The sequence below is a fragment of the Arachis ipaensis genome, chromosome B01 (assembly GCF_000816755.2).
Source record: "Arachis ipaensis cultivar K30076 chromosome B01, Araip1.1, whole genome shotgun sequence".
In the NCBI taxonomy this organism is placed as follows: domain Eukaryota; kingdom Viridiplantae; phylum Streptophyta; class Magnoliopsida; order Fabales; family Fabaceae; genus Arachis; species Arachis ipaensis.
Window position 1 is genome coordinate 135773355 of NC_029785.2, and position 15304 is coordinate 135788658.

At 30.6% G+C, this 15304-nt stretch overlaps 1 protein-coding gene and 1 long non-coding RNA gene across 3 annotated transcripts; one reads left to right on the forward strand and one right to left on the reverse strand.

The window, feature by feature from the left end:
- LOC107641952 (small nuclear ribonucleoprotein E) lies at window positions 1847-3875 on the forward strand. Its single transcript, XM_016345319.2, has 6 exons — window positions 1847-2030; window positions 2108-2134; window positions 2227-2289; window positions 3204-3282; window positions 3362-3407; window positions 3503-3875. The coding sequence occupies exons 1-6, from the start codon at window positions 1989-1991 to the stop codon at window positions 3510-3512; spliced, it is 267 nt and encodes an 88-aa protein (XP_016200805.1). The 5' UTR covers window positions 1847-1988; the 3' UTR covers window positions 3513-3875.
- Window positions 8265-9641, reverse strand: LOC110264466. Of its 2 annotated transcripts, XR_002350651.1 has the most exons (3): window positions 9068-9640; window positions 8805-8997; window positions 8265-8345 (listed from the first exon to the last, which is right to left on the reverse strand). It is a non-coding gene; the product is annotated as an uncharacterized LOC110264466 (long non-coding RNA). The 2 variants fall into 2 exon arrangements; XR_002350650.1 differs by having other exon boundaries at window positions 8805-9641.

Here is a 15304-nt window from a genome sequence, read left to right on the forward strand (position 1 = left end):
TTAATTTATTTTTAATATATATTTATATTCTAACATATATTTTATATTAATAACTAATTTTAGCAACTAATTTTAATATGAGAAAGTATAGGGAGCCAATGACCTAAGCGTACAATGTGTACAATGGAGATTTAGGAAGTATTAGAGATCATATTACGCTTTTGGGATGAGTGGTTTCAGATATGGTACTAGAATTCTAGATCCGAAAGGTTAAGAGTTCAATCCTTAATGAATTTTTGGGATAAGTGGCCGGTGATGTTCATTTTATTCATGGACCAAAGATTTAGCCCATTGTACACATTGTACGCTTAGGCCATTGGTCCCTAGCACTATTCTTTTAATATATATGTAGCATAATTATTTATATATGATGTACAACTAAGAAAATAAAGAGAAAAAATGTAAGGACAAGGGAAATAGATTAAGTGAGGGAAGTAATTAAATAAATTTTGAATGTGAATATGATAATAGTATGAGAAGGAAGTATCTTCTTCTAAAATAGAGAATATGTTGTTTCTTTCATACATGGCAACATGTAAATGGAAAAGTAAAATATTTGACTTGTACAATAATAATAGTTTGCATCATATATACTAGGTCAAGTCAATCATTTCCTCCTCTTCTTCTTTCATTTCTTCTCTCTCTTTTTCTCCTTTTAATTTTTTCCAATTTTTTTAGACAACTAAAAAAATGAGAGCATCTCTGTTTCATCTCAGTATGTTACCCCTCAGACACATAGAATATATATTTGTATCATTTTTTTTCTTGTGCAATATGCTTATAGCATTTAATTTATTAATAATGTTTGATGAAACATGTGTTATTGCACTCAATATTACATATAGAAACTGAATATATAATTATTTACTTTGCTATGTCTTTTTATTTTTAGAAAAAGTATAAAGAGTCAATGGAATATTTGTACAATGTGTATAATGGAGGTTTAAGAAATATTAGAGATATAACTATTAGTGTTACATTTTTCCATCAGCGTAAGCTTTTGAGATGAGTGGTATCATGACATAATATCAGAGTTCTAGATCCGAAAAGTCAAGAATTCGATCCTTAGTAATGTATACATTGTACAAATATTCCATTAACACACTCTTATTTTTATATTTGATATAAGTATATTCACCTTTCATTTCTGATGTCAAAACTATAACTATGTTACACAAAAATATGTGGAAATTTACACGTATTAAATATATAGCGATGTGCCGCTAACTATAAGTTATTAAGTTTATGGGAGCTGGGAGGTTGGGTGGCAAAGTTCACTTCTACACAAGAAGGGGGAAAGTGAGAAATGTTGAACCTGTCACGGAAAATCAAAATTTACTAAAAAAAATAAATTAAGCAAAATTTAGACAAAAACTCATAGATACCATAGAATTAGCTTATTATTATATACACTCTAGACTATACTTTCTTTAATAAACAGTTACCCCTATGATTACATCATCAAAAGATTTTTAAAAATATATCTAGAGATCAAGAGTGAAAATGACTAGTTGACGAAAATTAATTATATGTATTTTTGTATAAATTCAGTGAACAAGGTAGGTGATCAACAGCATCTTATAAAATTAAGGACAAAAGTTTAATACTTTTTAATGAGCATTATGTCTTTTATTTTTTATTTTTGGACATACAATTTACATTGAACCCAGATATATGATTTAAGAGACTTATAGATTGTCCATTAGACTCAGCCTTACCACAATGAGCATTATTGAATGTTGAAGTAATGAGCTAGCCCATTTAAATGACATTTCAAGGCCCCAACCAAAAAATTTGTGGGCCTCTTCATTTATCAAACAACCCAGACATTGATATTCACATGGTTTGCACGTGACATATACTGACCCCAATGGAACACCGCAAATGAGCAAAGCAAATTGGAATCCCTCGATTTGATTGAGCTTTGAGATTTTGGGGTTTAGGGTTTTAGCTGCAAACAACAACGATCTTCCTGAATCCTTTTCGCCATGGCTAGCACCAAAGTTCAGAGGGTTATGACCCAACCTATTGTGCGTTTCTCACTCACCTTTCCTTTTCTTTTTGTTTTTCTCTTTAACCTAATCCTCTTCCTTTCTGCTTTCCCCAGAACTTGATTTTCAGGTTTCTTCAAAGTGTAAGTCCTTGCATACTTACTACATTGATGATTTCTCGGTTCATGACTCCTTCTGTGTTTTCCCCAAATTCTCTAATATCATTTCTCTGCAGAAAGCTCGCATTCAGATTTGGCTCTTCGAGCAAAAGGATTTGAGGATCGAAGGCCGAATCATCGTGAGTCCTTTCCTACTTTTTTCTTATGTGGTTTCTCTTGCTCAACAAAATTGCCTTTCGTATACTTCAAAGTTCATTTATTGGAAAAGGTTGTAGGTTTGAAATGTATGTGCACTGTGGTTAATGCTGAATCATTTCAAGTGAGTTTTTGCTAGTTTGATAGTGGTTGGTGTTCCAATGTCCGTTAAATTATGCAAATCCAATGATGTTACTAGCTAAGGTCGATGAATAAGTTTTACTGTGACCTGCCTTCAATTTCTGGGTTTGCTTGCAAATGTGAAATTTTTTTATGTCTGTTGGTTAGTTTTATTATCCAGTTGGTGAACTCAAAATATGTAGAAAAACAACGACTTGGGAAACAGCATCACTTCGTTGTGCAAGCAACTGAGATGATAAGTATCTAGAGTAAAGGACTATAGACTATAGAGCCATGTTGTTGGCATAGCAAATTAGCAATAGTGCAATGTGGTATAGCTTCAATAAGGTCCAAGCTACTCCATATGACTTTCTATTATGACGGTTTGGCCAAAAATCAGCAACATTCACAAGCATTATAATCATTTATAAATACCCTGGACTTTAGGAGGAGAATCTGAGACCTAGAAACCTGATATCCTTTCATACTTTTTCATTTATTTTGTCTTCTCCACCATATTTCCGTTCTCTTGCTAGCAGACCTGAATTTTTCTGAGTTGGTAGGGGAAAAAAAGAGAATCTTAATTGCTCAAATGTATTATAAAACTGATATGTTGACAATCAAATCTAGAGTTTGTGCACTTGAACACATGTGTTGCTAGAAGAAGCCTTGATTGTTATTGTTGTTGTTGGCAGCATATTATCCTCATGACAAATATTGAATATCTCAGCAGATAATTAATGATAGTGTGATTTTAATTTTATTTAATTCTAAACAGGGTTTTGATGAATACATGAATTTGGTTCTTGATGATGCTGAAGAAGTGAACGTAAAGAAGAATACGAGAAAGACATTGGGTATGCTAAAGTTTCTAAATTTGGTTAATTTCTTTCCACCTGTTCATGCAAGTTCTGAAGCCTGTTATTGTTTATTTAGGGAGGATCCTTCTTAAAGGAGACAACATAACGTTAATGATGAACACGTAAGTAAAATTAAAACTCCTTTTGTAACTCTCGAGGTTTACTTTTCTAGATGAATGATTTTTCTATTTTTTCTACTATGTCTCTTAAATTTCAGGGGCAAATGATAATGAACATTGAACAGAGGGAGGCAGAACTGTGAACCATACATTCTATCCAGCAAAGGAGAGGCAGAATCATCTTTCATTTCATTTCAATTACTATTTCACTTATATTGAATAGGGGATGTGAGGAATTTTGTTATGTAGATTGATTTTTCTGGCATTAGATGAATTCTTAGTTCAGCTACTCATCATTCTTGGTTTCTTTTTCCCCATGATTCTGCCTATTCTGCTAGGATCAATATCTAGACTAAAGCTGGGAAGCTAACTGTATTATGATTGAGGCAAATATATCACCAATGTCATATAACCTTTTTCCTGTTTATGGTTTCTCCGCTTATCATGTTAATATCAGATCTTGCTCAGTCATTTAGACATTGTAGAGGACTTTGTTAGATTCAAGTATTTAGATCGCATTTGTTTTATCTTCTAAGATCTTGCATAAGGCAAATGGCTCTATGCAAAGTTTGTAGTAGTGGCTTGCTGCTTTCTTTATCATTGACTACCAAGTGTTGTGGGAATTATTGTGCCAAGGTATTCATCATCGAAAATATACCATACATGTCAATGTAGTGAACAAATAGTTACTATTGTAGAGGGTATAACACATGGAATGATATAAAATCATTTCTTATCCAAAAATCTTAAAATTATGTTTACACAACAGTATCAGGCCAACTTGTCATGCAGCATAATTGCTTGGAAATTGCAATGTCCGTTATTTAAATTAGAACTTGTGGATATCAAAGAGGCTGCATTTAATTTTCCACCGACCGAGAAAGGCATTGTAGAGTTTTGACAAAGGGAAGTAGTGAATCTTGTATGGCAAACCAGTGTTTTGAATAAGTGATTTGATTTTTATCCACTTTACTCGTGCCATCATCACTGAGTTACTATATGAATGTTACATAGTTAAGCTTGATTAGTTTTAACGTCATTATAAAAGAAAAATTGTTTAAAACTGACATGAGATGTGTTTGTGAACAACATGAATAAAGACAGAGAAAGTAGTGTTGGGAAAAGAAAGGGTGACTATTGGAAAACGCAAGAGGCATTTATGTCTGGTGTCCTACCAAAAAGGAGAAGAAAACAAGAGAAAAAAGTTAGGACAATATAGACCTATCCCAGCAAAGAGGAAGATAGGAATACCAAGAGAAGAGATATACAGCTTTCTTCTGATTAAGACCAAAGCCTCCATCTATCACTGACTAAGACAACTCCCAAGGACCACCTATGCCTTCAATACATTATTTTCATGTACAAGTTTTTATGATTTATCAACAAGGCATCGCATGCTCAACTATAATAGTGAAATCAACAGCATAATAAGGTGACCCGAAATATATAATTGCCTATTATCTTAGAGCTGTACTTCTTATCCTTAGTGGTTCTACATTTTATCTTAATTTTTGAAAAAAGAAGTCTTATGTTATAATACATGTTTATTTGTACGGAAAAGCAAATAGAAAAAAGAAAGTGGGAGTTTGAGGTGGGATTGAAAGGGGCCCTTGAGGTTGCAATTAATCACTAATAAGCCATATATGTGTCTGGTGATGAGGAAACATTTGTGCTGTTGAGCCTTTGTTATTTTCTACCCACTTACTCATACTGATCATCCACTCATACTCCACATATATATAAGTATCATCATGCATGGCCCTTCTTTCTGTTCTTTACCATGCAGTATCTCAACCTTTTTCTATGTCTCTGGAAATGTTACCCATAAAAACCTTCTTTGAGTGGATAGGTTAGGTGAAAAACTTTAACTTTAACAAACGTACCATGCTTCTCATCACCATATCTTTGTCATATAATGAAAATCCTAGTACAACATGATTCTCCATTGCTGTGGATTTTTACTGCATTATCATTTAATTTATTATTACTGAGATGATGATGATGATGATGTCATCTTTTCCTGGTATAATGTTAAAGCACTAGCGAAATGCTCCTATTGTGAATTTGTGATAGCTACCATTGCAAAGCTTGAAAACGAAATTTCATGACCATAGTGCCAATATGCCCTCCATTATATTTTCCTGGGTAGTGTGCAATGCTATTTCTTAGCCTTACAATCGAATCACATAACACATTCATGTGCATGTGTTGTCCAATGCAAGGACAAATAAACTTAGTAGTATGTTTTTCACTTTTTCTTTTTAAGAACAAGTTTCTCTAAAATGAAAAAGTTGATAAAATGAAAAAAATTAGAGTCTAATTTACCTTGAACCAAGATAATAAGACAATAAGTAGTGACTAACTCCTTATTTTTATTACTTTATTAATCTCTTTGGTTTACATAATTTTTTTCTTTTCCTTGTATATTGGCCAAAATATAACTTATTACAAAAAATATATATATAAGATTAACATGTCCAATAATGTTAATTGGTTCTATATGCCAAGTGAATCTTCATAGAATATATCTATCTTTACCTTAATTCATTTGCCAAACTTCGGGATAAGCCTCAAAAGTGATCCTTGAAGTTGCACCCGAGCCTCATAGTAGTCCCTAAACTTAATAGTTACTCATATTCGTCCCTGAAGTTGCACTTCGGGACTCAGATTCGTCCTTTCGACACATTCCGTCCACCTGTCACTACGGAGAATATTAAAAAAATTATAAGTAATATAATTTAATAAAGTATATTTTGATATATTTTTTATATATTATTTTTGCTTTTGATATAAAAATATATTGTCAATTTTTATATATTATTTTTATTTTAGTAAGTAAATATTAATTTTATTATAAAATTAATTAATAATATTTATTTAAATATCTAAATTAAAATGATAAAATAATATAAAAAATTTATTTAACTTGATGTCTATTTTAGTAATTTTTTATCTAAAAGTAATTTTGAGTAGTGTGATCCAAACAATATTTATTTTACTATAATCCATTTTGATATAAAGATTATCAAACATAAATCACTTAAACACAAACTTACTTTTTATCAAAATCAAGTTTGTAAAATCAATTTTATGCAAACTTCCATTTACAAACTGAAATCTAAACACACACTTAATCATTGAGTTACCCTATTCCGCTTAGTATGGATGAAAAGGAAAGGACTAGATTTAAAGGGTGAAAATCATTTGTGTAAGGTAACACATCAAATATACATATAGAAAGTCACCACCATTCATCAATTCTATATTTTCATTATTATTTAAAGTAGTATTATTTCTTAATCTGTCTCATCATGCTGATCCATAAAATGACAACATGTCCTATCTGTGGTTACACACAAGAACAGGATCTCATGTGGTAGAATCAAAAGTTTAGATGTTTGCATTTTGTTGAGTATACTATATATACACGCTTTATTTAGTAGAGTTTTAATGTCTAAGAGGATCATCATTCATATCAAACTCCACAATTGTGTAATAGTAACTTCATACTCATAGTGAAACAAGCTAAGCCAACCAACCACTAGATTTGGATCAGCCAATGCATCCAATTGCAATCTGAAACCTTTATTAGCTATCTATTATTAAGCATGAAATGCTCCAAAGTGGAACATCATGAATAAGTTGTATGAATCATCATGCACAACCACAACATTATTAGATTTGTATGTCAATAAATCACTTTGGTGGATTTGTATTTCATCCATTTCTAAAGTAACATATCAATATATGTTGTTTTATTATATAAATTAATTATCCTATTAAAATAACTAATTTTCAAATTCACTACTTAAAAAATAATTTAAACACAACAATGTTATTAGATAACAATATAAAACTTTTTGGTACATATGTTATAATAAAAAAGAAATGAAAATTCTCTAGAACAGATAATTGGATATCAATCTAAAAAAAATATGTCCTTTCATTTTTTATTATTTTTTTAAAATAAATTATAATTTTTTTTCATTCTCTTCACATAAAAACTTCTTATTATAAAATTATCCAAATTTATTATATCTCTATACTTATGGATAGATGTGGACATCCCAATAGCTACAGTCAAAATAGGAATCATTGACTGGGCCGGGGTGGCACCAATAGGACTACTACAAACATTAGTGCTTTCAGACTCAGATTATAACAAAGGAAATAATGATTGTTAATTTGTTATGATTGGCCCCATGCCCCCAATGTTTGTGTTAATTAATTACGAAATAGTTAATCTGGCTAATTATTGTTCGGGATGAATCCGGATTAGATTAGATCGGATATGACCAAAATCTTAATTTGATCTGCACTAAAGTTATCGAATCGGATTCAATATCCACAGTTTTTAAGTTTAGATCCAATTCGATCGAATCTGTACATTTGCGGATCGGATATCGGATATATCCACAAAATACAAAAATTATTTTTAAAACTTATTTTTATTAAAAATATCAATAAAATTTCTTTTTTATTCTTTTAATTTTTAAATATGTTTACTCTTAAAATATATTTACTTATTTATTTTTTTTTTTGCAGATCTGCGGATATGCGGATCCTTACATAAAATCCGCAATCTGATAGTCTTGTAGATCGAATTCATATCCGCATTTTTTGGATTGGATTCGGATAAATATCACAAATATGCGTATCGAATACAATTCATAAATACTCCTAATTATTATCATCCCGTAAAATACATTGCTGCTATAACAATCATGTAAAGTTTGAAATATATAATTGTGGGGGAATTTTTTGTTGCAATTTCAGGGCAAACAAGGGATGCAAAAATCATGGAGAAGCTTGTCCAGCTTTAGTGCTGATGCTGGAGTTGGACCCCCTGTTCCTTTTTTGTTTTTTAGTGAAAGCCTTTTGTCTATATAGTTCTTTTTTTTCTTGATGATATGATTGATCCACTTGCACATCAAAATTTACCTGCTCACAGATTGGATAATACACCACTTAACAGTTAACAACAACAACAGCAGCCGCAACAATAAGAAGAAGAAAAAAGAATGAAGATTTGTACTTAATCAAAATTTAGACAAGTTAGACTTTAATAATGTTATTACTCTTTATTATTCTATAAACTATAATCTGCATTTGAGAAGATTCAATCATTTTGGTAGTTTATCATTTGGTAATATTAGTGATAAAAACATGTCAGAAATCTATATATTAGTTCAGACCAAAAAAATCTCCAATATTTTAGTGCACAGCTACTATGTTTTTCTGTGATTAATTTATCATTGAATTCTGCATCTAAATTTCCTGTGATAGTCAACAAACCTTTTCCATATAATGACACAACAGCAACCTTTTTTTATATCAGAAAAGGAAAATAAAGTAGAGCTATGAAAAATATATAATAGTGTGGCAAATGGAGGATGTTACCTGATTTTTTTTCCTTCATGAATTCTTTTCCTTTTGCTTTTATCTTCGGGTAGTATTATCTTTTCTGCTTTAATAAATGCATGGGTCTATGATTGAGAAACCAAATAGACGTGTGGGGTTTGTTCAAATGGGTCTGATACGCCTCTCTATACTTAAACGTGGGCCTCCCCTGAATCCTGAAGCAACTCCATATCTGAAACAACAATAATCTGGTTCCAATTTTAATTGGACATAAGAAATATCATATATATAGATATTTTAACCTGAGTTATCTTCTCCATTCTTTCGTCGTCGTTGCGCCTCCCAAGCATCACTGTCTCATTGGTGTTTCGTTTTTTCTTCCCAAATCATTCTTCTAAAAAAGGTACTCCAACTCTCTCTAATTGCGTTTACTCCTCCTCACTTCTTCATTGTCGTCATTACGCCCCCAAGCATCACCGTCTCATTGAATGTCTTATTTTCTCTTCCCAAATTAGAGAGAATAACTTACATGTTACTTTAGAGATGGTAGGATAGCATTCACCTTAATAATTTGATATATCAAAAGTAAATGATATTGTGCAATAGCAATATTTCACTTAATAGATAAAGTTATTATTGTTGTTGTATGTTATAGATAGAGTGGCAAGAATAATAATGAATGAATCTAGCTAACAAATAATATGTACTCATGGTTGGCATTTTTTTTTTCTTGATATATTTAGGCATGGTGATGGTGTCGTATACTGCTCATGTTCATGTATCTCTGGTTTTACAACAAGTCACCATCTTACGAAGCATTATCCAATGCATTATAATATAATCATTAACGCATTCACGTGAGAGACAAGTGACTTGGTGCGTGGCGGGTACTGATTGGTCCTTTCAATCATTTTCAATATTTATAATTATTTGTTAGTGGAAATCAGTATCAAAAATGAATAATATATGTATATCACTTAGGTTGTTGGTCGAGTTTGCTTATTGGTGTCTCCCTTGTTCATTATTTATGGCAAACCCCACAAGGGAAAAAACGCACCTAATCGACTTTTAATTCGTTCATTATTTTAACCCCAACAAATGCCTATATATTCTTTCAATTATTATACATGCTTTTTTAAAAAGCAGTATAGCTAGCTATAGTTGGGTGAATGATCAATTTCCTTTCTCTTCTTCTCTTCTAAGCTCTTTAATTTTTGGTGGTTTTGCAGCTTTCGTTTTCCCTTATCCACTTGCCACTTTGCCTTCTTGTCTCTCATTAATTCAACTCCGCAATTGTAAGTAGGGGTGTACATGGGTCGGCTCACACTGGATTTGGCTCAATTCAGACCCGACTCGATCCGAAATATAGATTGGGCCTAATTTTTAGATCCTAATCCGATCATAAACCCAATAAAACCTACGCACTTTCGAACCGGGTAAAACCGAATAAAAATCGGATAAAAACCGAATCTTTAGCATGTAAAAATCACTTAATTTTCAACCATTATTTCACAATTCACATAGTAAAATTCACTTAAAAAAATATAACAAGAACCAACTATTCTCTAAAACTAAAACATAACCATAATCAATACTAATATTGTCTAATAGCACCAACTATTTAAATCAATACAAATAACACAATATTATGCATTAGTCTAAAGTCTTATGCATTTTAAACATAAAACATTAACTTATAATTTTATAATGACTAATAGCACAAAATATTAAAGTTTATAATATTTAAATTTCACATAAAAATAGCCATCATCCATCACTAATAATACAAAATATTAATTGTGTATGATGCTCGGGCCACCGGTCCGAGTTCGGGTGACACAAGCTATGGTCCGGACTCGACTCAAAATAATGACCGGGTCTACTTTTAAAACCTTTACCCGACCCTAAACTTAATGAAATCACACTAAATTAGTTTTTAAAATGTTTGAGACCGGACTAAATTTTTGAGCCGGACCAAACCATATACACCCCTAATTCTAAGTGATTTTGTCATCACATCCCGCTACTACAACATAATGAATTATTTAATAACAATAATAAAATGACTCCATAATACTAAAGAGAGAAAAAAAAATGTCAAAATTTATCATATTTAATATTTATCAAATTATCTCCTAAAATAATTTGAAATAATATTCCCGGTCCCTTGCACTCAAAGAATCAAATAAAGCAAATACTATTCTAGATGAGGAGTATGGTAAAAAATTTTAATTAACATTGAGTGGATGATTCAGATCTACAATGCAACATCATGCACAGTATTATGAATATAATAATTATAATTATGATATATGCGGTTATGTACATGCCATGTGTACGGATCAGTGTTCTATGTACCAGATTATACCAGTTAGTAGGTAAGGTCATTGCATATAAATAAATTATATTAAAAACTTATCTCCAGCTGTTTTTATATAAAATATATAATTAAAATTTTTTAAATAATTTAATCAATTTAATTAAATTATCATCTAATAATTCTCAAATATTAACCTTAGGATTGTTTACCATAAATTAAAGATGATAAGTACTTTTCTGTTTTTCTTTTTCTCCTGTCACTCTACCTAACTTGCTAGCTACTATAGTACTATGTATGTGTCGTTTCTTTGTGAATACACATTTTTGCCACTTTCTGTATCGATAGTCTAACAATAAATATATAAGCATGCGTTATCTTTGAATTGGATGAGATTAACTACATACAAAAAATTGAAATACACTAAAATCAGTCATTAAAATTAATCTATTATTATTAATATATTTATATATAAATATATTTATAATTTAATTTATTTTTAATATGTATTTTATATTAATAATTAATTTTAATACTTGATTTTAGTGTATACATAACACACTCGAAAATTATATGGTGTCTTTTTCTTCCAAGAAAGGAAACAAAGTTCTCATCACACACTACCAAATTTTGCTAGCGTTTATTTTATCTCTTGTGATGATAGATTCCAACAATATTATTTCCCCGCTTATTATTATTATCAGTAGGTAGCTCCATCTTTATTAGTTATAGGCTTTCATCACTCATGCCTTCTGATTAGGAATAATTATTTAGCCCTAGAAATTAAGTACATTTATATGGCCCATGCCCTGCCTAAGCGCTCCCAGTCATAATCAGTTACCTTATCCATTGCTTAATATAATATTGTGATTTCGATAAATTCAAAGTAGCTGATGAAGACATCAAGTAATTTTTGCATATAATGAACACATTATAGCTTATTGCAATTAAAAGGAGCTGCAAATGAAATAAATTATAAAAATTGTGACTATTAAACTACTCTTCTATCTTAGTCTATAACAATAATAAAGAAGTATCGTGACCCATAAATTTAGTCCAACATAATACATAAATTCAATTACAATTTTATCATGGTATAGTCTCTCCATACTCAATTAAGAGATTGTGGGCTACGAGACTTCTTTATTGTTGTCATAGACTAAGATAGAAGAGTAGTTTAATAGTGACCAACAAGCTAAGGTCCTGTGTGACCATTTGGCAATCAATTTCTGAGCAAGTTATTTAGAGAGATTCAGGGTATGAATGATTAATGAATGAAGTAGCATAGCATTCTCTGTGTGCGCTGTTTGTTTTTTTTCCAAAGTATGCATTGCTTATTTGCTTTTGCTTGTCTTATAATACAAAAAGGTAACAACGTAACTGACATGATTGCAACGCATAACGCATTCACTCATCTTTAGTTTGTCTTAATATATAGATTCGAATGAATTCAGCGATTGTATTATGTTGGTAACTAAAGTGAAGCCAATTACAAAAAAGGGAAGTCACCTTCCCCAAGGAATAATAAAGCCATATATATATATGCATCATATCATCCTTATCTTTAGGCCTCCTTTTGACCTCTTCATCTTTTCATCTATACTTTATACACGATTCAACACAGGTCCTTTTAAAATTGATTATCGTCATCAATCAAACTTAAATTTCAATTATTTTCATTGTTTCAGATTTGAATACATACCTTTGCACGGCTTAAACTCTACCACTTCTACTTATTTGAGTAAACGCATACATATCTAATCAGCTTTAATGATAATTGTGGTCTTTCGGTATATATCAAATTTTGGAAGCTAAAGGAAAGTGCTGAAACAAAGCACCAATTTTTCTTGCCCCCTTGTTACTTCCCAATTACGTATAATATAAGTTGAGCCAAAGACATAGATTGAGTCCACATTTATATAGAAGCGTATTAATTAATTCGGCTAGCTAATTGAACCGTATGACTACGCTTGTTTTTGAGAATAGGACAGGACAAGATACTGAGAACATGATAGGATAAGGCACTGATGAATAGAGACACAAAATTTTTGTATTCTTGTATTCTGTTTAGTGAAAAACTATAACAAATTATGAAAATCTAATTTATTTTTATTTTTTTATTCAAAAAATTTGAGATAAAAAATATAATAATAATAAAAAAATATAATTATGAAAAATTAACAAAAATAATGAAAAAAATAAATTGTGTTCCTTATTAGTGTTTCTGTGTCTTTCCTGTCAGGATGGACACAAAATACACTAATTCAGTGTCTCTGGACACACTGTCTCTATCAATATCTCTTCTATCAAACATGATCTTGTGTCTCAATGTGTATGTCTCAATGTCCTATCTCTGTAAACAAACACAGTCTATGGTACTAGCTAGCTATCAATACAAAAATAAATGTTTGAGAATGTCATTGTCTGAGAAATATATAGGAGAGAAGAGTGTCCAACAAGTCAATTGATTAAGATAAGAGTAACTCATTTTCAGTGCTCAATAATACTTTAGGGTAGGGGTTTTATAGTTAGTTAGAAAAATGTAAATAATTATTATGACCCAAGACGACCTAGGACGTCAACGGCTACTAGCAGAATTAGATTTCATAATAACAGAAACAATTATATGTAGAAAGAAAAAATTATTATAAAAATACTGTTAATGAATAAATGACAATCCTTTCCAGGAATGAAACATTACGTGTAATTCACTTAATCAAGATTTAAAAAAGTGGCTTATTTTCTTATATTATTCGTAGCTAGTGACCTAGTGTATATATAATAATAATAATAATAATCTTAGTGGGAAGTGAGTAAGTGAAGATTATACAGAAATAAACTAGTTTCATAATATGGATTTTATTCTATATCAGCATTAAAAAAAACGATGTTTGGAGGTTTGGTGTCGATTATAGAAAAGGAATAGGGTAGTATCTCCTATTACGTTGTCCTTGGCGTGTACGTTGGATGGTGGAAAGTGACGACTGACCATGGGCCCCAAACTTAACATGGGCCAGGGGCCCATTTTACATTATATTCGGTGACACACATACTTTCTCTCACACACTCTCTCTTTTCTGTTACTAGTTTCAAAGCTGTGAGAACTTAATGAATCGGTAAAGTAACTGGTTTATTAATTTAATGATTCGACCAGAATTTAAGCAAAATTTAATTGATTTAATTAAATATTAAATAAAATTATTAAAAATTTAATATATAATTTTAAATATTTAAATTTAAATTTTTTAAATTTAATAAAATTTAAAATTTCATAATTTTACATAATAAATTATATATAATTTATTAATAAAAATTTATAAACAACTTTAAATATCAAAATTTATAACTAAAATATAACAAAACGCATCTAAATGATAAACACATAATGTTTTACCACAAAAAAAATCAAATAATCAAGTTTTCAACTTACCAAAAATACTAATCATAAAAAATCAAAAAATGCAACACCATTTCAGAGAAAAAAAAAGATGTTAGTAACTAATCCTAAGTGTGTACAATGAGAAATACATTATGAAGGCTAGATTTATAAAGTCATCACTTTTTTTTTTTAAATTTACAAGAGATAGGTCCAAAGGAAAAGGATTAAAAAGGCCAAATTCATAAAGTCATTACTTTTTTGTACAGTATTATGTTGTTATTGCTGATTATTTTGTTAATTTATCTAGTTAATTCAACATAATAGAATTGAAAAAATTGAACCTACATCAACGGAGTAAAATTCTAAAATTAAACCTACATCGAATTTATTCAACATTACAGAATGATTAATCATATAAACATTATAAAATGATTAATTATATAATTAACAAAAAAAAATAAAAAACAGAACAAGACCTCAAAAGAACTCTGCATCTGAAGAACATCAAAAGTTAACAAATCTGTCCTAAATTCATCACTAAAAAAAAGTTTAATTGAAAAAACCAAAAAACTCAAAACAAAAACTCAAAAAGATTGAACAACAGAAGAATTCAGAAGGCCAAAGCCAGACGACGACGCTTCGGTGACGGTCACGACCACAAGCTGACGACCACGACGGTGAGGCTTCGACCCGCGACGGTGGAGCTTCCCTCCGGTGTTTGTTTCGTTTGACGGTGGCATTTCTAGTTCGTAGGCAGAAGGTCGAAGAGATTAAGGTTGGGAGGTCAAAGAGAATTAGGGTTGAGAGGTCGAAGAGATTAGAGAAGTAGCTACATTGTGCATT

Excerpts from the sequence above, each read along its gene's own strand:
- LOC107641952 (XM_016345319.2), top strand. The coding sequence starts at position 1,989 with ATGGCTAGCACCAAAGTTCAGAGGGTTATGACCCAACCTATT. Across the intron at positions 2,031-2,107 it reads GGGTTATGACCCAACCTATT|AACTTGATTTTCAGGTTTCT; the intron begins GTGCGTTTCTCA and ends TGCTTTCCCCAG. Across the intron at positions 2,135-2,226 it reads TTTTCAGGTTTCTTCAAAGT|AAAGCTCGCATTCAGATTTG; the intron begins GTAAGTCCTTGC and ends ATTTCTCTGCAG.